Source organism: Ovis canadensis, chromosome 16 (genome assembly GCF_042477335.2).
Source record: "Ovis canadensis isolate MfBH-ARS-UI-01 breed Bighorn chromosome 16, ARS-UI_OviCan_v2, whole genome shotgun sequence".
NCBI lineage: Eukaryota > Metazoa > Chordata > Mammalia > Artiodactyla > Bovidae > Ovis > Ovis canadensis.
Window position 1 is genome coordinate 44224829 of NC_091260.1, and position 22025 is coordinate 44246853.

Genomic DNA, 22025 nt, shown 5'->3' on the forward strand with positions numbered 1-22025 from the left:
CCCTACATTCTTTCTCAGCACTGAGGAACCCCACTTTTTGCTGGCTTCCATCTCTGACTTATTTTTGCCAACAGTCAACAGTGTTAATCATTTATTCGTGATTGCCTTCATTAGAGCTTTACAGGTGGCTCCATGATAAAGAATCCACCTGCCAATGCAGGAGATGGAGATGTGGGTGTCATCCCTGGGTTGGGAAAATCCCCTGGCAGAGGAAATGGCAACCCACTCCAGTGTTCTTCCCTGGAGAATCCCATGGACAGAGGAGCCTGGCGGGCTATAGTCCATGAGGTTGCACAGAGTGGACAGGACTGAGAATGCACACCTTCATCAAAGCTATTTTCCTCCTTCATTTAGGTGAAGATGTCAATGTTTTCTTTATTAGCAAGACAAAGAAATTGTTAACAGGAGGTTTCTTTTTTCCTAACAAATGATTCTCAAGATGACAAAATTGAAAAACATTAAGCCTTGCTTAAAATACAGGGCTACAATCAATTTGTGAAGATGTTTTAATTTCATAGTGAAAAAATCATTTTTTTCTCCTTTTTATTACTTACATTTTCCCCTCATTTGGCTTTAGCACCATCAAAGCTGGTTTTAAAAAAACAATAATTTACACATAAATAATGAATAGAAATTTGTTGTGCAGTGCAGTAGCAACTAGCCTCAGAGGGCTACTGAGCACTTCAAATGGCTTCATCCTAAGTGAGATATGCCAGAAGTCTAGAATACACATTGGATTTTGATTAGTATGAAAAAAAAAATCTCAATATCTTTATTAATTACATGTTGGAATGATACCATTTGGGGTCTACTTGTTTAAGTAAATGATATTATGTAAATTAATTTCACCTGTTTTTTTCACTCGCGTAAGGTGCATTCTAAAAAATTTATAATTATGTCAGTGGCTTGCATTTGTGGCTCTCATATTTTGATTAGACAGCACTGGCAGAAGACGAAAAAGAGAGGCATTTCATTGAAGGGTAGTGTATTTTCTTAAAATTTCTGGAGGGTAAGAAAAAAGAGAAGAGAGTAAAGCTTGGTCACACTGTGACCTACTGTGCTAAACACCTACAGTGAATTGAGAGGAGCGGGGGTGGGAGGCGTATGTCGATTCTGTTCCTCCTCCCTTCCCCCGCGGCTATCGTAGCAGGTGGCAGGCGAGCTTCCACTGCCCGGCTGCCCGCCAGTCCTCCGGTCTCGCCTGCGCCCGCACATTGAACACACCTGCGCGCCCCCGGAAGGTGCGCGTCCGCGAACCCTGGCGCCGGCTCCACGCCCCCTCCCCCCGTAATTTATTTATTTCCTCGCCTCAACCGTCAGTCTCGCACTTCTCTCCCGAGAACCATCGCGCAGGCCGGGCCTAGCAGGGGTAAGCGCCCCCTTCAGCCCCCCGCTCGGCCCCCGCGGCCTAGGCGCCGCTCGCCGGACCGCCTGCTGGGCCGCGGCTGCCAGCCCGCCGGCCGCGAACGGGAGGAGCCGAGGCCGGCGCGCCCGGGGCCTCCGGGCCGCGGGGGGCCGCTGTGACCTGCCTTCGCCCCCGCCGCGCCGGATTTGGGGGGAGAGTCGGAAAGCCGAGGCTAGCCGCGGGGGGCGGGCGCTCCGGAGCGGCGGGTTCGGGGGTTGCTTTAGCTGCCGTCCGCTCCGCCCGCCCGAAGCGCTGAGGAGCCTAGCGGGGACCCGCCGCCCTCCTCCTCCATGAGGCCTGAGTGAGCGCCGCGGCGAGAGCCGGCCCCGCGGCGCCTCCCCTCGCGTCCTCTCCCGAGCGCAGCAGCAGCGGCCCCCGGAGGAGGAGGAGGAGCATGTCGGACGGTTTCGATCGGGCCCCAGGTGCTGGTCGGGGCCGGAGCCGGGGCCTGGGCCGCGGAGGGGGCGGGCCTGAGGGCGCTGGTTTCCCGAACGGAGCGGGGCCTGCTGAGCGGCCGCGGCACCAGCCGCCGCCGCCGCCGCAACCCAAAGCTCCGGGCTTCCTGCAGCCGCCGCCGCTGCGCCAGCCCAGGACGGCCCCGCCGCCAGGGGCCCAGTGCGAGGTCCCCGCCGGCCCCCAGCGGCCTGCCCGGCCCGGGGCGCTCCCAGGTACGGAGCCGCTCTAGGGGACCCCGTCCTCCTGGGCCAACGCTTCCCCCACCACGGCCCTCCGCGCGCCCCCGAGGGAGGCGCGCTGTCCCCTCTTTTACCCCCTGCTTCCCCGAGAGCGTTCCCCTAAGGGCCCGGTTGTTTCGGGGTGGGGACGGGCCCAGAACCGGGTTTGGAAGGTGGCCGCCGGAATCCTTTGTGCGCCCCGGCGGGGGGAGGGGCCCGTGGCGCCCTCCGAGTTCTCCTGTCCCGGGAGGAAGTAAAATTCGCCTCCCCCTCCCCTGCCCCCGAAGGGGAGGCCTGAGGCGGGCACCCACCTCTTTTTAACCGACTCTTTAAAAAAGAAAAAAGGAAAAATAAGCTCTCACGTGTTTATTTAGAAAGCAGTATGTTCATAGAATGATTAAAGCAAGTCTATTGTTCCTTTTTGCAGGCTCTCTGCAGCTATCCTGGCGATAACCTTAAATTTCGTGATGGTTCTTTTTTGACTTAGAAACCAGTCTTGCTCAGATGGCTTTTCCGTATATGTAAGTTGTTATCCAAAGGAATGAAAGCATTTGACACCAATTTTTTTTTTTCCTTTCTCAGAACAAACGAGGCCCCTGAGAGCTCCATCTAGTTCGCCGGATAACATCCCACAGCAGAATTCGGAGTCAGCAATGGCTAAACCCCAGGTGGTTGTAGCTCCTGTATTAATGTCTAAGCTGTCTGTAAACGCTCCTGAATTCTACCCATCAAGTTATTCTTCTAATTATACGGTAAGTACACCTTTTTACTACAACTCTAATTTAGTATTACTGGAAGAATGTGGTTATTACATCATTTATCAGTATGCTGGTGTGCTTTCTGTACCGCACGTAAAAACATAAATGTATTGAAATCATGAGGAAACAAGTAATTCAGGAATGTATTTATTATATTTGAGGTAGTTATTACAGTCAAGGTATCAAAACGTAAGCTTGAGAGTAGACAGTCTTGTCTATTTTGTTCATTGCTGTATTTCCACCATCTATAATTTAATAAATTTACAGTGGTCAAGGACATCTTCAGTCTATAAAACTGAAGTCTGTGTCCTGACTTTATGGATGATCTATAGAATAGTGGCCTGGAAAAGTTAATTTTTAATTTGATTTTAGCAGGTCAGCTGGATATTCATGGTAACTGTAGGGTAAATTAAACAGTGGTTTTGCTGCGGGCTAATTGTGGTAGGTATTTTAATGTTAAGTATACATCTGGGCTCTGTTATGTTAAAATAGAAGTGTTTCTGGTTCTAATTAACGGTTATATAGAAATGTAGGGAGTTTTGATAAAGTGTTTAGGTATAAAGAACTTTCAGATTCATCTTTGTCAATAATATAAATGTTAGAAATTGGTGTCACTTAAATATCAAGAGAAAACAAGCATGGTTGGGATACAGAGAAAAGAATTGTTGTGATGGTAAATGCATAGTAATTGTAGATAAATAGGGAAGGGACCATTCAGGATTGAAGAAATGATAATACTTTAGCATAAGTCCTGTCTCTTCTGTTCTTCATTTTTTGACATAAAAGTATACGGAATAGTGTAACTCAGGTTTAGCTCAAAGTTTCACAAAGTGAAAATACTTGGGCATCCAGATAATGAAAAGGAACGTTATCATCATCCCCACAGCCCACTCTTGTCTCCTCTCCTCCTCCCCATTACTGCTCTCCAAAGTGAAAGTCGCTTAGTTGTGTCTTGACTCTTTGTGACCCCATGGACTATACAATCCATGGAATTTTCCAGGCCAGAATACTGGAGGGGGTAGCCTTTCCCTTCTCCAGGGGATCTTCCCAACCCAGGGATCCAACCCAGGTCTCCCGCATTGCAGGCAGATTCTTGACCAGCTGAGCCATAATGGAAGCCCACTGCTCTCCAAAGGTAACCACTATTTTGATCTAACAGTAATTTTGCTTCTGTTCAAAATTCCATATAAATGGAGTCACATAGAATACACTATTTTTCTTTTTCATTCAACATCAAAATTAATCAGTATTGCAGCATGTTACTGGAGGTGATTTATTCTTGTTGCAGTGCACTGTGTGAATATTTGTTGATGATTGTTTGGCTTTCACAGTTGGGCTATTATGTTTGGGGCTGCTGTTCTTGTCCATGTCTTGGTGGATATTTGTCCTTGTTTGTGTTTGGTATATATCTAGGAGTGGAGTTGTTGGGACATATGGTAGCTAGGTTTAGTAAAGACTGCTGAATACTTTTCCAAAAAGACTGATTGCAGTGTATTCATTGAGTACCATATGGTTTCCAGTTAGTTTAATTCCTTATCAGTACTTGGTATTTACTATTTTAAGTTTAGCTATTCCAATGGGTGTGTTATCTTTTTTAATTTGAAAAGTCCCTGATCAACTAATGGTGCACACCTCTTTTGTTGCTTTGAGGGTGAGAGTTGGAGGGACTTTACTTCTGTATTTGTAAAGGAGAACTTTTTATTCCATATTTTTATTTTTATTCCATATTTTAGAAACTTCATGCATCTTAAGACTGCATTAGGAAAGAGCTTTGGGGCTGGAGAGGGGAAAGTACAGGCATAGCAGGAAGAGCAGTTGACTTGGGGTGGAATGGGCCATCAATCATGTAAAGTAGATGAGAGCAGCTTGGATTCTTGCCCCGAAACTGTTTTTGGCTTAGAGAAGAAAGGAACCGTTTGAGAGTTTTGAGTAGCTGAGTAAGTCTTAAGGATACTTACCTTAACAGCCACAAATGATTTCTCATTTGTTTGCTTTCCCAGTGATTTGGGCTGTTTGGTGAGAGGGATGTAGTTTTTTCATTCATACCAGCTAGTTTCTTAAATAGTTGAAGTGACTCCCTGAGAGCAGTGTATTGAGCCATGTTAGTCGATTTCTTTGAGCCATTGCCATCTTCTTGGCACTCCTTAATCTCTTGTAGATCAGCTCCAGGTTGGCTCTGTTTGCCAGAGCAAACTGCAGACTGGAAGCCCATGGCTCACATGTTGCCTGCAGGTGTGTCTTCTTTGGCCCTGAGTATTTTTTTTAAAGGGGGGTTTATAATTTACCAGTACTTAGATACTGCACAGCTGATTTTTTTTTTTTTTTTTTTTGAGGTTTCTTTGAGATCATAAGATCTGGCCATACTGGACTGCTATTTTGATAGAGCAAATGTTGGCTGGAGCTGAATAGAGGCAGCCCCTTTAGATAGTGTGTAAGCTCTAATTTGCTCACCGGCTTACTTCATTTGCCTGTAATCCACCTGGATTCTATAGGCATTCAAGCTTGCTGAGTGCATTCGTGCTCGGTCATGTCTGACTCTTGATGACCCCATGGACTGTAGCGGGCCAGGCTCTGACTTTGGGATTTCCCAGGCAGGAATACTGGAGTGGGTTGCCATTTCCTTCTCCAGGGTTCAAACCAGGGTCTCTTGCATTGCAGGCAGATTCTTTACTGGCTGAGCCACCAGGGAAGCCCCAAGAATGAGTCTGGCCCATATCAAAACTTTAAGGACTAGACACAGAACGGGGGACATGCCCATTAGAGCACTCACAGGGCTACCCAGGAATCCAACCTGTGTCTTCTGCATCTCGTGCATTGTTGGCAGATTCTTTACCATTTTGCTACCTGGGAAGCTTACTACTCCTGCCCTGATATATTATTCTCTGGCCTTACCCTTTTACCCTTTGTCAAAGCTAAGAGTTTTTCTCAGTCACAGAACAGCAATATTCTTGATTTTTCCCCTGAGTCTTAGGATAAAGTCTGATTATGAGAGAAGCTTTTCCTGACAGTAACCGTAATCCAGAGTTAGCTGTATTCACTCACTTGTTCAGAAAAGAATTGAATACTTAACCATGAATCAAGGGCTGGGGATACAGCAGTGGATAAAAAGTTCTTATCTTTGTAGAGCCTGTATTCTAGTGGTCTCCTTGCTGGATTTCCAGAAATTCCTTGAATCTTCCTTTGTTATGCACGTGAGACGCTATTGCTTGATATCCTTGAGCAGGCTCTGCTCTCAAGAATGCATGTGTTTTACATTTTTTATGACAGTCTTTCACTGTGCTTTCATAACCTTTCTAAAACTCTTAAGTCCTTTTATCTTCAAACCTTCCTTTAATATCACTGCTAGAATCTTCTTCATATGCCTTCTTACCAGTGAGTTGCCATGTCCATCTATTCCTGGCCATTCATTGCTTTTTCTCAGGTAAACTACATCTTAAATATTTAATCATGGTTCACTTATGAGAACCAAAAATTCCACATAGGAGTTGATAAATTATTAAGAGACAAAATCCCCCACCCTCCTCAACATGCACAAAAAATCCCAGCTTTTTCTGAGAACCTCCTCCTTCAAGTTACTGCCCAGTTTTTCTTCTGCCTTTTAATAGTGACATTCTTCAAAGCGAAAAATTGTTCACTGTTGTCACTACTTTACTCCTCACTGACCATTGAAACCTCTGCAGACTGATCCTCTTAATTGTACTATTTTTGTGACAGCTGATGTTTTTATTTTAAAATTGATTGTCCTCTTAACCCTCATCTAAATAGACTTCTTGAACACCATGTGATTCTGTAAGGTTGACCTCCTGGTGTAGGTCCTGAGCAAGGTGCCAAGGGTACATTTTAAGTCTTTCAAAATTTCCTCCTTTTTAAGAACTGAATATTTATGATACTAATCTTGTCTTAAATTTTTCTCTCTTCACACAGTTTTGATTACCAAGACTGCAAGCATCGTTGTCTCAGATTGAACCAATGAAATATTCTACAGCATTTGCTCCTATGAGCACCTCTCCTCATTTACCTTTCCTTTGGCTTCTGTGGCAGTTCTTCATCCTTTGAATTTTCAGACCATTCCTCCTCTCCTCAGACTGCAGGCTCTGAGAATTGTCTTTTTTCTGTTTTATTACTTCCCTTGATGATAGTACCTATCTCCTAGAATCTGACCATCACATACCTGCCTGCTGATAACTCTGGAATCTAATTCTTCCTCTCAACTCCAGGCTTATGTTTCCATTTGTTTCCCCCTCTTCTGAGGATTGCACAAACTCAAGAACAAAGAAAAATTCATCTTTTGCAAACCTTTGCTTACATTTTTATATTCTAACTAACTGCTCAGGCTAAAAGCTTGTATAGTGTATTGACTCACTTTCCTCTTTCTCAGTCTTGCCCACTTTTGATCAGGTTAACTAAAATAGTCTTGACTGTTCATGTAAGTGTCTGATCATTTTCTTTTGTTCCCACTGCTTTGGTTAGGGGCTTAACTCTTGACAGTGTATTCAAAGTACCTACTAGAAAGTCAGTTTTCTGACTGATGTTCCTACTAATCTCTTGTCACAGAATTCTAAGAAAAATGAAACTTAAATATTCTCAACTTGGAAGCCACTTGACTTCACAGTAAAGACTGAAGAAATTTATACTTTAAAAAAACCTTGTACTAGAGAACTAACACAAGCTTTGATTCCAACATTGGAGTGCTCATCTGTTCACAATACTCCGTACCTCGCTTTTCCCTTTTGTGAAACAGCAGGCTCTGAATCCCCTGTTCAGCTCTATTCAGAACAGCTCTGTTTTCCTCTTTTACTTTCACATTTCAGATTCTGTTAAAAGAGTAATGCTTATTTGGAAAAAAAAACAAAAACCAAAAACTGAAGTTAGTGTTCTAACCTGCATTTTGCGTCAATGAATGGCATTTGATAAGAACAGTTAGGAAATCAATACCATTAGCTGGGAGACTTTCTGCTTTTCATTGTCATTAATAGTAGGATACCGCAAATGTGTAAAATTTTAAATTGCATATCAAAATCTTAAAACTAGTTTTTAATTGTAAAGCTCACATATGTTTGTAGTTAACATTAAGTAATTATTTAATATAATGCATTTGTAATGCTTAACCACTTTCACAATTTCATAATAAAGTCAAGTGCCGTGCCAGGTTGCTTCAGTCATGTCCAACTCTTTGTGACCTACAATCTTTATGGACTGTAGCCTGCTAGGCTTCTGTCCGTGGGATTCTCCACCAGAATACTGGTGTGGGTTGCTATGCCCTCCTCCAGGGGATCTTCCCAACCCAGGGATCTAACCCATGTCTCCTGCGGCTCCTACATTGTAGGCGGACCCTGAGCCATGAGAGAAGCCCTAAAGAGTGAGTATTTATAATTGTTTCCTCACTCCAGAGATAACTTATCCTTTGTCTATCTTTACAGAAATTTTCATTGCCTATAACTAACAGTTAAATAGTACAAAAATATGCTTCTGTGTTCTTTTAATTCGCTGTGTTGACAGTATTTCTGTATTGATACGTGTCTTTTCAGTGGCTATATGATATTCTATCATGTGGATATAAGGTAACATACTTAACCAACTCTTTGAATTGTTAAGATGAATTTTTGGCAACTTATATGTAATTAAAAACTTATAAGTTTATAAATAAGTAAACTTATGTGTCAAAACTGGGTTATAGGCCTTTGATTTTTTTTGGAGTATAGCACAGAAGTTAAAAGCATAGACTTTGTTCTGTGCTCAATTCTTAATAACTTACATGTCTATAAGAGCTACATGAGCATGCGCAGGTTAGTTGAGTTGGTACAAGATCCTTCCTTGCCTAAACCCACCCTAACCCCGACCCCTGCTTGGTTTTTCCACTGCCTCTTGAACTGGTCTTAGTGTGGTCCCCAAACCCCACAAGATCTCTGCATTTGCCTCATGGATCCCATTAGCAACTGCCTTATCCTCAGTTTGTGTATTCTGGCATCTCTTAAAGGTATTAGGCAAATGCATATCTCCTTAGGGCCTGTATACTTCTTGTCCTCCTTGTATAAAATCTTTACTTAGATGTTTGTGTTGCTGGTTTCTGAGTTTGTTCTTTTGCTCTTTCTTTCTCAGTTCGGATATTAACTGTTCAGAATTCTTCCCTGACCGTTTTTTTCCACTATATCTCAATATCTGAAAAGTGTCTGCCATTATGAAATATAAGCCCAAGAGAGGAAGGAGGACTTCATCTCCTTTATCCATGATGTGACAGTATTCCCAGCACCTAGAGCAGTCAAGTAAGCACTCAATGCTCAGATGGGTTTGAATGAACAGCATACTATATCAGCAGCTGGTGGCTATTAGTTTATTGATAGAGGACCATCCTAGGTACCAACAAGTGTAGTTGATCATTCTCCTTTCTGGATGCTTTTTACACTTTAGCTCCTTTAGGTGTGAGAACATGGCTGCTGTATTTGAAATGTGTTTCAGTACTTTCCTAGAAATTTAAAATTTGTTGAACACGTAGTACCTCACTGTGTACTGGTCCAAGGGCTTTTACTAATTAACTCACTTAACTCATTAACTCATGTAATCCTGTCACACAGCTGTAATGTTTATGATTCATGAATTTGAATTTCATCAACACTAATGCTTGCTTTATCTTACAATACAGTTACTTAATTTGGATTCAAGTGTGTGATCAGACAGACATTTAAAGTATGCAAGTTTCCCTGCTCTTCTCAGTGAACCCTGTCTGAGCACGATAGGCACCGTGCTCTGCTCTTCCTGCCTCTGCTCTTACTTTCTGAGTCCTCTTACAGTACCTGCAATAGGTCATGTTAAATATCACTTTAGTGTCTAGAAGTATAAAAAAATCATGCAACATGGCCTCTAAATGGTGGTCAGCTTAAGAATAGTGGTCATTACCAGCAGTGTGAGTCTTCTCACTAAGATTATACGTCCAGCTTCCACATGGGGCTTTCCTAAGGCAAATTCTGACTAGGTGTGATTTTTTTTTTTTTTATTTTCCCCTTCCTTCCTTTACTCACTGACTTGGAACTTAACTCCTTCATAAAATGCTTCCATACTGTAGTCATAATTGTTCCATGTGGTTTCTCATTTTGACTTCTTTTGGAAAGGGGTGAATTTTATCAGGCTGCATAGTTCCTGGATTTCCCTGGTGGCTCAGATGGTAAAGAGTTTGCCTGCAGTGCAGGGGACCCACGGGTTCAATCCCTGGGTTGGGAAGATTCCCTGGAGAAGGTAATGGCTATCCACTCCAGTGTTGTTGCCTGGAGAATCCCATGGACAGAGGAGCCTGGTAGGCTACAGTCCCTGGGGTTACAAAGAGTCAAGACATGACTGAGCGACTAACACTGTCACTTTCATGGACTAAAAAGCAAAACGAAAACAGACGATGAAGCAGACATCAGTCAACTTTTTGGCTTCCCTGGTGGCTCAGATGGTAGAGTCCATCTGCAATGCAGGAGACCTGGTTTTGATCCCTGGGTTGGGAAGATCCCCTGAAGAAGGAAATAACTTTCAAGTAAACTTCAGAATGCTTTGGGTGGTATTCCAGACATTGTGAACGTAAGAATTGATACTCAGATCTGTTATCTTTTGCACCAGTCACCCTACTCAACATTCTGCCATTATTTAAAATGCTGGGAACTACAAAAGGTGATAGTTAAAAAAAAAAAACTATACTCCTTTATTGGGAGTATAGTTGATTTACAATGTTGTATTAGTTTCAGCAAAGTGAACCTGTTGTACATATATCTACTTTTTTAGATTGTTTTCTCATCTAGCTCTTCAGAGTATTGAGTAGAGTTGCTTTTGCAATACAGGAGGTTCTTATTAATTATGTTTTGTATACAGTAGTATGTATATGTCGATCCCATTCAACGTAAGTTTTTTTCTATGTCTGTGACTCCCATTTCTGTTTTGGAAATAAATTCGTGTCATTTTTTAAAAACTTGATTGTACATTAAGCGATAATCATATGACCTTTGTCTTTCTCTGTCTGACTTACTTTGATAATCTCTAGGTTCATCCATTATTTCATTTTTTATGGCTGTATATAAGTACCATATCTTTATCCGGTCATCTGTCGATGGACATTTAGGTTGCTTCTGTGTCTTGGCTGTTGTAAATAGTGCTGCTGTGAACACTGAGATGGTAGTGATAGTAACTGGAAACTATTGCTACTATCAAGATTGGCTGGACATAGCAGCCAGAAAGTCTCTTACCACTGTACACTATATTTTGTAGTCATTTAAACTATATATATTTTTCTATCTTTGGAGATTGACAGATGACAAACTTTTTTTTCCAATATAGAAATTGTTGAATGTCTACAAGGGTAGAGAACAGTATAACGAATGCCCATGGCCTCAGTAGTTAACTACATGTGGCCATTCTTGTTTCTATATCTCTGGTCCCTCTCCCCCTTCCATTTTGAAACAAATCCTGAATCTTATTGTAACTCTTAATTTTGATCTTGGTCTTATAGTGAAATGTTGGTTTAAACTTTACTTCTCAGTCATCTTGTAAATCTGCCAGAGGTGGGAAGACAGTTCTCTACCCAGCTAGATGGAGCCCTTCTGTTACCACATTTTGGCTGTTGGGCAAGGAAAAAGTGGACTAAATTTTTTGAAGAAAATAACACGTTTTATCAGGTTAAAGATTCTTAAAAATACCATTTGAGCTAGAGACATACCAATTTAAAGCTGCCTCATGTTTATTTTAGCTAGTTGCATGGATTAATGTTTTTCTTCTAACTTTTGACCTATAGGAATCCTATGAGGACGGCTGTGAGGATTATCCTACTTTATCAGAATATGTTCAGGATTTTCTGAATCATCTTACAGAACAGCCTGGCAGTTTTGAAACTGAAATTGGACAGTTTGCAGAGACCCTGAATGGCTGGGTTACAACAGATGATGCTTTGCAAGAACTTGTGGAACTCATCTATCAACAGGTAGGTTGGCTGACAGCATGGGGCACTCATTGAACAGCTTCCCTGATGCCGGAAGATGGTGCCTGCTCCTTGAGGGGAGCCAGGTTCACATTTACCAGCCTCCACATGCCTTGACTGTTTTTGGTTCATGGGAGCTTTTAAGTCTCTGTTGTATAAAATTTCTGTAGTTAGAGATCCAGGACTGTAGCCAAGGCTCTGTACAGGCATTTGGAAGGAAGTTTTGGACACTTATGAAGACACTACATGAATATCTTGCTTTTTTCCAAACCCCTGTTTTACAAGAATCTGCCATTATTGGAATAGGGGAGAGAAAGTCATGGGAGAACTTTTTTGCCTCGTAAATGATTCTTTATTTTATGAGACTGGCACACTACCTACTGTGCTAACAAGGCACCTGATTCTTTATTTAAAAAAAAATAAAGGACTATAAACACTCTGACTTGAATCTTAATGTTTTTGCTTGTCTTTAAAATTTTCAAGGATTAATTCCTTAAAAAATATAATGTCAGTCTAGGTTATTTACACAGAGTTTAGTTTTAATCTTAGTATATTGGTCATTGAAACGTTAATGCTATTTTAAGGGGGGAAACATAGCCCTCAATTTTGAAGATGAATTTAAGGTCAGTGAGTGAGACTGGCCAAAAACAATAGGTGATAAGCACCGTCCAAGGTTGTATTTCTCTTTAAGTCATTGCTGAAGGAGCAGCTCTAACTTGGATATATGAAAGAATGACTTATGATAGCAGGTCGATTTTTTTTTTTTTAACTGTTTCATTTGACTATTTTTTCAGTTTGTTCTCAATTGTTTCTAGACTCCAATATTACCTGGCCAGTTCTTAGATTTTGTTTTTTGAAAATGCCTGAGCTTTTAGGAATATAGAACTGCTCTGTTTGTCCTGAATCCTACTTTTGACATGAAAACTGCTCATCTTCCTTGATGGGAAACTAATAAGAAATATCTAAACTCATATCATGGAGCATGGAGATACAAAGGTTAAAACCTTTTTAGCAGAAAGAGTTAAAATTGGTTGTTAGTGGAAGTAAAGTTAAGGTATAGCAGGGATGCGGGAAACTTTAATGACCAATTTTGTTGTCTTTAAATTTACTTTAAATGTTAAGAGCAAAGGGAAACAGGCAGTGCCAATAATGAAAAAAGTATAAAATTTGAATTTTAAGTCTATTATGGTACCAGATACACATATATGAATGTCAGTACAATCAGTCTTTCTTCCTAGATGAGAAATGTACAGGGTCCTATGTGAGCAAGGAAGTAATTAGAAATAAAATGTTCTAATTATAAAGTACTTCATGCCTGGCAGTGCTAAACACTTGACCTGTGGTTAACTCACTTAATACTTGGTGGTTGTAAGGTATTACGTTTATCCCCATTTTATACATAGTTTAACAGAGGTTACATGACTTGCCTAAGGTTATACATGTGTAACTAGACCCAACGTAGGGTTGGAGGGGCATTTAGGCCATCTGTTAGATATAGACTCTGGTTAACTACTGCTTTTGTGATAAGTCCCTTAATGTGTATGCTCTACTGTTCTTTAAAAACTGCAGTGAAAGTTAAACTTCCTGAGTACTTCTTTGGCTGTATCACTCAGTCTTTGATATTCAGTGTTTTTCCATTGTCTTATTAAAAATATTTTATTTCTTTTGATTTTTCTCTTTACCTTGAATGTTGGGAGTGTTACTGAAATGTTAATCTTTTGCATCAGGTATGTTAATTACCTCTATAGGAGTCAAAACTGAAGCTCAGGGAGGTTTAGTAATGTCCAGGGTCACAAATGTCCAGGGCTATCTTGTTCTGGACAGCTAGATGCCAAAGTTGGTGCCATCCTATTCCTGAAAGATACCTCTGATCAATAGTTCCACAAATATTCTTCTTAATTGGCACTATGCAACTGGGTACCTGTACATATTTTATGTAGAAATGAGCAAAAAGATTATCTGTTTGCTTTCTGCTAACCTCGGGTAAATGATGGGGAGAGCTTGCCTTAATGTTTTTCTTTGTATTTATTCTGGTTCTTGGTGTAAGTTTGGGAGGGAGAGTTAATTTCCTTATGCCTAACAATCATAAATGACTTGTACCTTTCTGTACAGTACTGAAGGTAGGAATGTTTTTTCCTCTTTAGAATATTGCTGTGAAGTGTTTGCATTAATGACGTGATGTATCTGTGTCATACAAAACTTTTTTCTTTTTGAAAGGCCACATCTATCCCCAATTTCTCTTACATGGGAGCGCGCCTCTGTAACTACCTGTCCCATCATCTGACAATTAGCCCACAGAGTGGCAACTTCCGCCAATTGCTACTTCAAAGGTCAGTGTGAACGTATGAGAGTGAAGGAGAACTCCTAAACATGCTAGAATTTCACCATTCTTCTTGCTAAGATTGCGCTTCATAGGAAGTTGCAGGGAAGAATAGGGCAGACCATTCTTATTTTGAATATAGTATTAAAAGTTTATACTCATATATAGCAGTCTTTTTTCAATAATGGTTTCTCCCTTTGGTTTTGTGCCTGGAAGGGCCTTTTCTTTTTCCAAGATCTTAAAAATGGTCACTTTACATATTTCTTTATACTTACTTTTGGCTTGAGTAAGGTTCTAATTTCACTTACTGTCACACATTTAACCAGTTTTTCCCATACTACATTTTTGAATGATCCATTCCTTATTGATTAGAAGTGCTACCTTTATTGCACTACATCCTTAAATTTGGGTTGATTCTAGACTTTAATTATATTCTATTCATTACTTTTTCTCTTCCTGATTTATTACCACGCTATTAAAAAGCTCTTAATTTTCTCACAACTAGTCTAGTTAGTTACCCATTTTGTGTGTGTGTGTGTGTGGTCTTCTTTGCTACTCTGGCATGTTTATTTTCTCCAGATTTTAGAATTAGCATGTGAAATTACACAGACCTTGTTAGTATTTATTGATGTTTGGGGATGACATTGAATTTATGAGCTAATATAGGGAAATTTTCTTATAATTTGAGTTTTAAAATCAATAACAAATTATTTTTGAGTTTATTATAATTTGTCTATTAGTTCTTTGAAAATACTTTTAATGGTTGCAAAGTATTCCATCGTGTGGTTAAACTGCACTTTAACAAAATAGATTCCAAAAGTACACTCCAGAGACACGTAAAATTAAGCTTTTGGTAAACGTGAAACTTCAAATACTTTAGTAGAAGACAAACTGTGCTGCTGATGTAACTGGCTAGTCATTTGGGGTGGGGGAAAACAAAGATGGGTTCTTGGCTTACTCTCTACACCAAAATGTATTTCAAATATAAAAGTAAAACAGTAAATACTAAGGAAAAATTGACCGAAAAAAATTAGGTTGGCAAAGCCCTTTAAAGTAAGACATAATACCCACAGGCCCTAAAAGAAGAGATTAAACTTAATTAAATATAGATTGTAAAATTGGGGAGTCATAATTTATATGAAGTAAATTAAAAATAGAGAAATTTGTAACACATGGCAATGAGTCCATTTATTTAGTATGAAAAGAGGGGCCTCTTAGGAATGAGTAAGAAAAAGGCAAGTATTTTAGTAAAAATATTTGGAATGACTCCAGATAGGTGCAGTTTGGGGAAATGTAAATGACAAATTTATAAAAATATAGCTAATCCACCTAATAATTAAAGAAGTGCAAGTTAGAGCTTCTGGGAAGGTGTAAAAGTAGGCATTTGAAGAGGTAGAATGGCAGAAAGGCTTGCTTATCTTCCCTTGTGCTGCTCACCTTTGGAAATGGCCTGAGTCCCTGCTCTTGGAAATTCTGATACTAGACTGAAGTTGAGCCTGGGCATGGTTTATAAAGCTCTCCCAAGTGATGCTACTGTGTAGTCATGGCTGAGAACCAGTCTTCTAACTCTTCTGATTATATACCCACTGTGTATGCTTCTCTAGTATTGGCATATGGTCAAAGCTATTAACATGGAGAAATGCTACTCATGTAATAAGCAAAAAGGTAGTAATCTTATTAACTGAAAAATGTAGGCATACTTTGGAAAAAAACAAGTTACCTTCACAGCAGTTATCTCTAGGTTGTAATGTTTTTGTTCTTTTTATTTCAAAAAGGTTAAAACCAAAATATAAACGTGTGTTGCTTTTATAATTGAAAAATCTTAAGCTTAAAGTTTTAGGGTCTTTCCTGTCACCAAGATAATCAGTCATGCACAAGGGTAGAGATTTACATTGGTACATAACTGACGTATATTAATGTATAATCTAGTAGCATTAATAGCATTGATAGAAACAAAAGGTCACTTCATCAGAGCTCTTTCCTGAAAAGTCATAAAAGGAAAGGCAGACAAAGGAAAGTAGCCAAGGTGCATGGTTAACTGAATTGGCATTAATTAACTGATCCTTTCCATTATTAACCAGAGTATTCTATTTATAGATATCCCAACTTTTTTTCTGATGAATTAATTTAATATGTTTGAAAAGATAACCAGCAGTGCTTTCTTAAAAAGCCTAGTGAGACAATAAAATGAGGTGGTGGGTTTTTGTTTTGTGTTTTTTTAGTGCCAATATACAACAAACCTCATGAAACCTATGCTGCTGTAACTTGTTACAAACTTGATCTAATAGGCTTATTTTCAACTGTTGTTACCAGTTTCTTAAAACTAGGAATCACTGTGTGAAAGATAATGCATATTCTGATCTCTGCAATAGACAGGAACACTTTTATTACAGAAAATCAAAATGTTGGTGCATTGTGCTTGCCTCTGAATTGCTTGTGAACAACCACACTGACAAATGGTTACCTTGATTATTTTTTTAAAAAAGCAATATGAGATTACAAAAGGTATGTCTTTATTAGATGTCGGACTGAATATGAAGTTAAAGATCAAGCTGCAAAAGGGGATGAAGTGACTCGAAAACGATTCCATGCATTTGTGCTCTTCCTGGGAGAACTTTATCTTAACCTGGAGGTGAGTACTTTTCAGTAGTGACAAAGCCTAAGAATATAAATTGATCTCAAGGGATTTGTATTTACCATAGCCTTTTACAACATTAGGGATGAAATGGGAGAGGCAAAAAGTCTTAGTACCTACTAATGGTAGTTGTGGTAGTGGTGGTTGTTTAGTTGCTAAGTTGTGACTGACTCTCTTGTGACCCCATGGACTGTAGCCCACCAGGCTCCTCTGTCCATGAGATTTCCCAGCAAGAATACTGGAGTGGGTTGCCATTTCCTTCTTTGGGGATCTTCCTGACCCAGGGATCAAACCCACATCTCCTTCATTGGCAGGCAGATTACTTACCACTAAGCCACCAGGGTCTGTCTTCAAATGGAACACATATACCATTCTGCCTTCTGTTCATGGGAAGGGTGTTGGGAGATGGTTACTAAGCACTTTAAAGTCATTATATACTTTTGGAAATCCATGGTTTACATGTGATTTTAAGCTTGTGGAATACAGACAATCACACTTTTTTGAGTCCTTGTTTCATAAATATTAGCACACTTAGTTTGTTGACTTTCAGATGGTGACTCAAAAGCAGCTTGTCCTACGGAGCACAAAGCTTTGAGTGAAGAGGGGAGAGATTAAAGTTTCTGAGGTTGTTTTTTACACCTAACTCACCCTCTGTAGTTCTTTTTGGTCCTATTGTATGTATGAATTTTCCACATAAACTGTATTCGTACGAAGTCTACAGCTAAATTGGTGGTATACTTGAGTAAGTATATGCTTGTTGGCAGGCAACATAAGTGCTGAATGTTACTTTGTAATGGATTTGCTTGTTTTTCTTTTGACTAGTTATTCCCAGGTATATGTATAGGGTCTGATTTGGGGACTTGGTATTGTAAATGCCACTGATAAGACACATGAATCTACCATCAAATGTACATCTCAGTGCATCTAGATCTTTGTTCAGTCTTGTGCCTGATTCACTATCCATTTTACCACAGATAGCCTTAATTTTAAAAAAAACTCATGCCTTAATCTTAGTTTATTTTGGTGTTAAGCCAAATAAGAGCACCAATATCAAATGTGCTTTAAATGGATTGTCACTTTAAGAATGCTGTTGAATTTCCTATGTAGAAATAATAATATGTGTAGGGAGAATGATAAAACATGACTCCTGAGTTTATAGTTCTTCAAGTCAGAGAGCTGAGACACATGTTCCATTTATTGTTTTAAAATAGTATAAAAAGCCAAAAAAAAAAGCTCTGTGTTCCCCCAAAGATCTTAACTTTATAGACTAGAAACTGCTTTATGAAGCAGTAACATTAAGAGGCTTAAATTATCCTGACCGTGTGTTTTGTTTTAACCTAAAACACTTTGTTTTTCCAACATTTTGTTAAACCATTTATATATTTGTATTTTGGCATGGTTGCCTTTTCTTTTCTTTTGCCCCAAAAGATCAAAGGGACAAATGGACAGGTTACAAGGGCAGACATTCTTCAGGTCGGTCTTCGGGAGTTGCTGAATGCCCTCTTCTCTAATCCTATGGATGACAACTTAATTTGTGCAGTAAAATTACTGAAGGTGGGTTTTACTTATTTTTTTTCTTAAAATTTAAAATGTTTTATCCCTCTAGTGCATAACTTAGAGGAAGGGAAGTACAATACATATACAAATTCAAGATTAAGTTATCTAAGTTAAACACTTATTTATCTCTTGAATTTAAATATTGGAAGAGCAGTATATACTTACTGCTTAATATAAGCAGCAAAATTTAAAAGTAAAAAATAGAAGTTCTTCACTCTTGCTGTGAAGTCCTTTTTCTTCCTTTCCTCTGTATGTATGCTCTCATAAGATCTTATTCTGTTGTGGTTTGTTGTGTTTTTTTTTTTTAATCACCCAGTGAGAATCTTGGATTTTTGCCTGGCTCTTTTTTCAGTAGCTTCCTAGTGTTCCATGGTATACATGCACATTGTTTATCCATTCCATCCTTTGAACAGTTATTTTCCGTTTAGCCAGTAAGCACTGTCAGTAATCTTTAATTGTATCTTTATATATGCAGTTGTTTATGTAAGTTAAATTCCTACACATAGATTTGGTGGCTCAAGGAGCATGTATACCTCAATTTGTTAGGTAATGCCAAATTTCCCTTCTAAATGCTTATTAACCAGAGTGTATTCCCACCAACAGTGAACGAGCGTACCTCTTTCCCCATATGCTTAATCAGTGATGGGAGAATCAATCCTAGATTTTATTTTATCATTGTGATGAGTAAAAACCAAAACATTTTAAATTGCATTTCCTTGGTGAAAATCACAAGTGAATTTAAGCTTTTTTTGGTTTATAAGCAATTTTTTCCCCCACAGTTTCTGTGAATTACCTGTTTCTATCCTTAACTTTTTCCTGATGAAGTTTGTGTTTTTTAAGTTCTGAGTTTCTATACTTATTGGATGTTGTATATATTAAAAAGTGATGTTGGTTAAAATTTTATACCTATTTTAGTCATACAGCAAACCTACTGTATAGTCATTGGCATATACAACCTGTGATTAAATTTCTGCTATAGTTCATTCCTTTTCCTTGTCAAGAAGAACAGAGTATAGTGATCCTTGAGTATAGATGGTAGAATATAATTGGGAATATTTAAGTTGCTAAATTCATCCTGTTTAAAGAATGTTTGAACTGCTGCTAAGATCTTTTTTAGAATTTCGATACTTCATTGAATTCCTTTTTTTTTTTGACTGATACTTGCTTGTTTAGTTGACAGGGTCAGTTTTAGAAGATGCCTGGAAGGAAAAAGGAAAGACTGACATGGAAGAAATTATTCAGAGAATTGAAAATGTTGTCCTAGATGCAAATTGCAGCAGGTAGGAAAAGAACTAGTATAGATAGCCAGTAGATATTCCTTGCTTTTTCTTTGGGGGTGTTTTTAATCTGTTGTAGTTTATTGGAATAATCTTAATAGATCCACAGAAATTTTTTTCCTTTACCTATGAATTCTGCTCTCCTAGCCACTTCCTTCAATTATGCTTATAAATAGAAGTTAAGATATTCCTGTGAGAGTGTGACTCCATTAAAAAAAAAGATTCATACTTTTAAATTCAATAAAAACTTGGAGAAAGTACAACTGTAAATCCAATTGGAGGTATAAAAATGTTAGCAGCATCCTACTGCCTTTGAGAAACATATAGTCACAGTTACCTAGAACAAGTATCAAGCCTGTTTATTCCAAAAAAGGACAGCAGGAGCTAGGCAGTGGGGTACAAGCACATAGCTTTCATCTTAGTGCATGAGAAAGCAGTTCGTATCCTTTGGCCAGTGCTGGATGCTGCTAACCAAGTGTAGCTCTCAGAAGTGAGGACTGGCCCTTCAGTGGGCGGCACTGTGGGAGCCTGACCTCGATAAAGCGGAAATTGCTGCAATGTACAGTGAGGCTCAGATCTAGAAGTGGTTCTCTGAAGTCCCTCTTCCTCCCATGGCATCAGGTCATCCTTTCCACAGCACCATCAGTGAGGGTCAAAGGCATACAAATCTCACTGGAGATAGCTACTCTCCTGCAAGAGTCTGAAGGGTACTATTGCCGTTAGAAGGAAGAAACTGTTCCCCAGGTCAAGGAGAGGAAAGAAGTACTGACTGTAGTCCATGGCACCAACCTTCTGGGGCCTTTTCAAGCATCTGGAAAGGGTCTCTAAAAAGGCTAGCAGAGAGCTGAGCCTGCCAACTGGCATTCCATTGTCTATGAATTGGACAGGAACATGAAGCCCAGCAAGCCTGTGCAGTTCCTAGGGCATGAGGAGACAGTGTGTAAAGCCATGGAAGCTGTGTGCCCAGGGCAAGGCCGAGAAGGAAGAACAAGCAGCAGACTACTCCCAAGGACACCCTCCCTGCCCCTCCCATTCCTCTGCACTTCCCCCCTGCACATGTCACAGCGACCACATCCGTGTAAGTGGCAGCTCCGGATGGAGACTGGTGGCTCCCCATTTTGTATTAACTATTTTGTCTCTTGCACCCACTCCCTTCATACACTCTAGTTAGAATAGCACGTCTGGGGCAGGGTCCTCAGTCCAAGCCGAGGGAAGCCTTGTTCAAGAAGGTCAACAGGTAGTAATTCAGGGGCATTTGTCAATGCTTTGTTTATTACAAGGACTTGTTTGAGTAATGGTAGGGTAGTCATGTTAAGGTGTGAGCAATGAGGGGAGGCAGGAGAGCCTATTTGTGTTTCCAGGGGCCAGTCCTGTACTATCCTGTAGTCAAGTGACTGCATGGCTCTAGTCATTACAGTGGGAAATGAATGTAACCTGTGATGCTTCAAAGAAATATTTCCTCCCTGGCTCCAGGAGATTGGGATTGATCCTGAATGTTTCTGTGTTGTCTTTATTTTTACAAAAAGTTATATAATTAAAAACATTCTGGGGTTTCTCGTGGCAATTGCAATATTACCACATGTGGTCATCACAAAATAAGCCATTCCTTATACCACCATGGGATAAACTCCTTAACTTCTAAGGTGTAAGAACTTCATGCTTTGATGTAAGTTAGAATTCCTCCCCTCCTTATTTTATGGCAGTGAAATGCCTCTTGATCAAGTCCAAGTATGTTTTTCACTGTGCCCTGATTTCTGAATCTTGTTCCAGTTGCTTGGCCTGCCACTTGGGCCCACAACTCATTTGAGCATAACTGTACCAAATTGTTTTATTTCCATATCAGTATAATAAAGGAGTGATACTCATTTTTTAAAGGAGATAAATTTGTTTCATTATAGGAAATGTCTACAAAATCAGTGCATGTTAAATTTTTTAAACAAAGTTTTAAGCATCTGTAATATATTAGAGAATGGTAACACTTGCTCACCTTAACTCATTTTTAACTTTTGTCTGCAGAGATGTAAAACAGATGCTTTTGAAGCTTGTAGAACTCCGGTCAAGTAACTGGGGTAGAGTCCATGCAGCTTCAACATACAGGGAAGCAACACCTGAAAATGATCCTAATTATTTTATGGTATGCCAGTGGATGCATTTTAAGTTTGGTTATTGCTTGAATTCAGATTTTGGTAATTTGTAGATAAGTTACATAAAGCAGTTCTCAGAATTTAATATAACAGTTCTTCACTGATTTAGGGTCACATGGAAGCCATGGAATCCTCAGTGAAAGGGTAGACTAGAGAAAGAGCCATTTAAAGGCAAGGGAAATAAAAGGCCTGTATTTCAAACTTTTACTGGCATTTTGTAGTAAATTAAGAAAATGAAGATGGCTACCAGGCCAGTGATGCTCTGAAGTTCTCAATAGGACAGGCATAAAGAAACCATGGAGGAATGCTTT

General features: G+C 39.7%; 1 protein-coding gene across 8 annotated transcripts in view; it reads left to right on the top strand.

The window, feature by feature from the left end:
* Positions 1–1066: 1066 nt before the first annotated feature.
* Positions 1067–22025, top strand: part of PAIP1 (poly(A) binding protein interacting protein 1) — a 28612-nt gene continuing 7653 nt past the window's right edge. For 2 of the 8 annotated variants that reach the window (XR_011249683.1, XR_011249684.1), the window contains exons 1-9: positions 1513–2073; positions 2662–2831; positions 11599–11784; positions 13999–14111; positions 16622–16733; positions 18165–18290; positions 19467–19573; positions 20458–20648; positions 21587–21704. Coding sequence is in view for 6 of the 8 variants with exons in the window: in XM_069556417.1 (XP_069412518.1) it covers positions 1800–2073; positions 2662–2831; positions 11599–11784; positions 13999–14111; positions 16622–16733; positions 18165–18290; positions 19467–19573; positions 20458–20737 (1368 nt within the window). In the remaining 2 variants the exon portion in view is untranslated. Of the gene's footprint in view, positions 2074–2661; positions 2832–11598; positions 11785–13998; positions 14112–16621; positions 16734–18164; positions 18291–19466; positions 19574–20457; positions 20819–21586; positions 21705–22025 lie in introns of those variants that run through there. The other 6 variants (XM_069556422.1, XM_069556421.1, XM_069556416.1 and 3 more) reach the window with 6 other exon arrangements.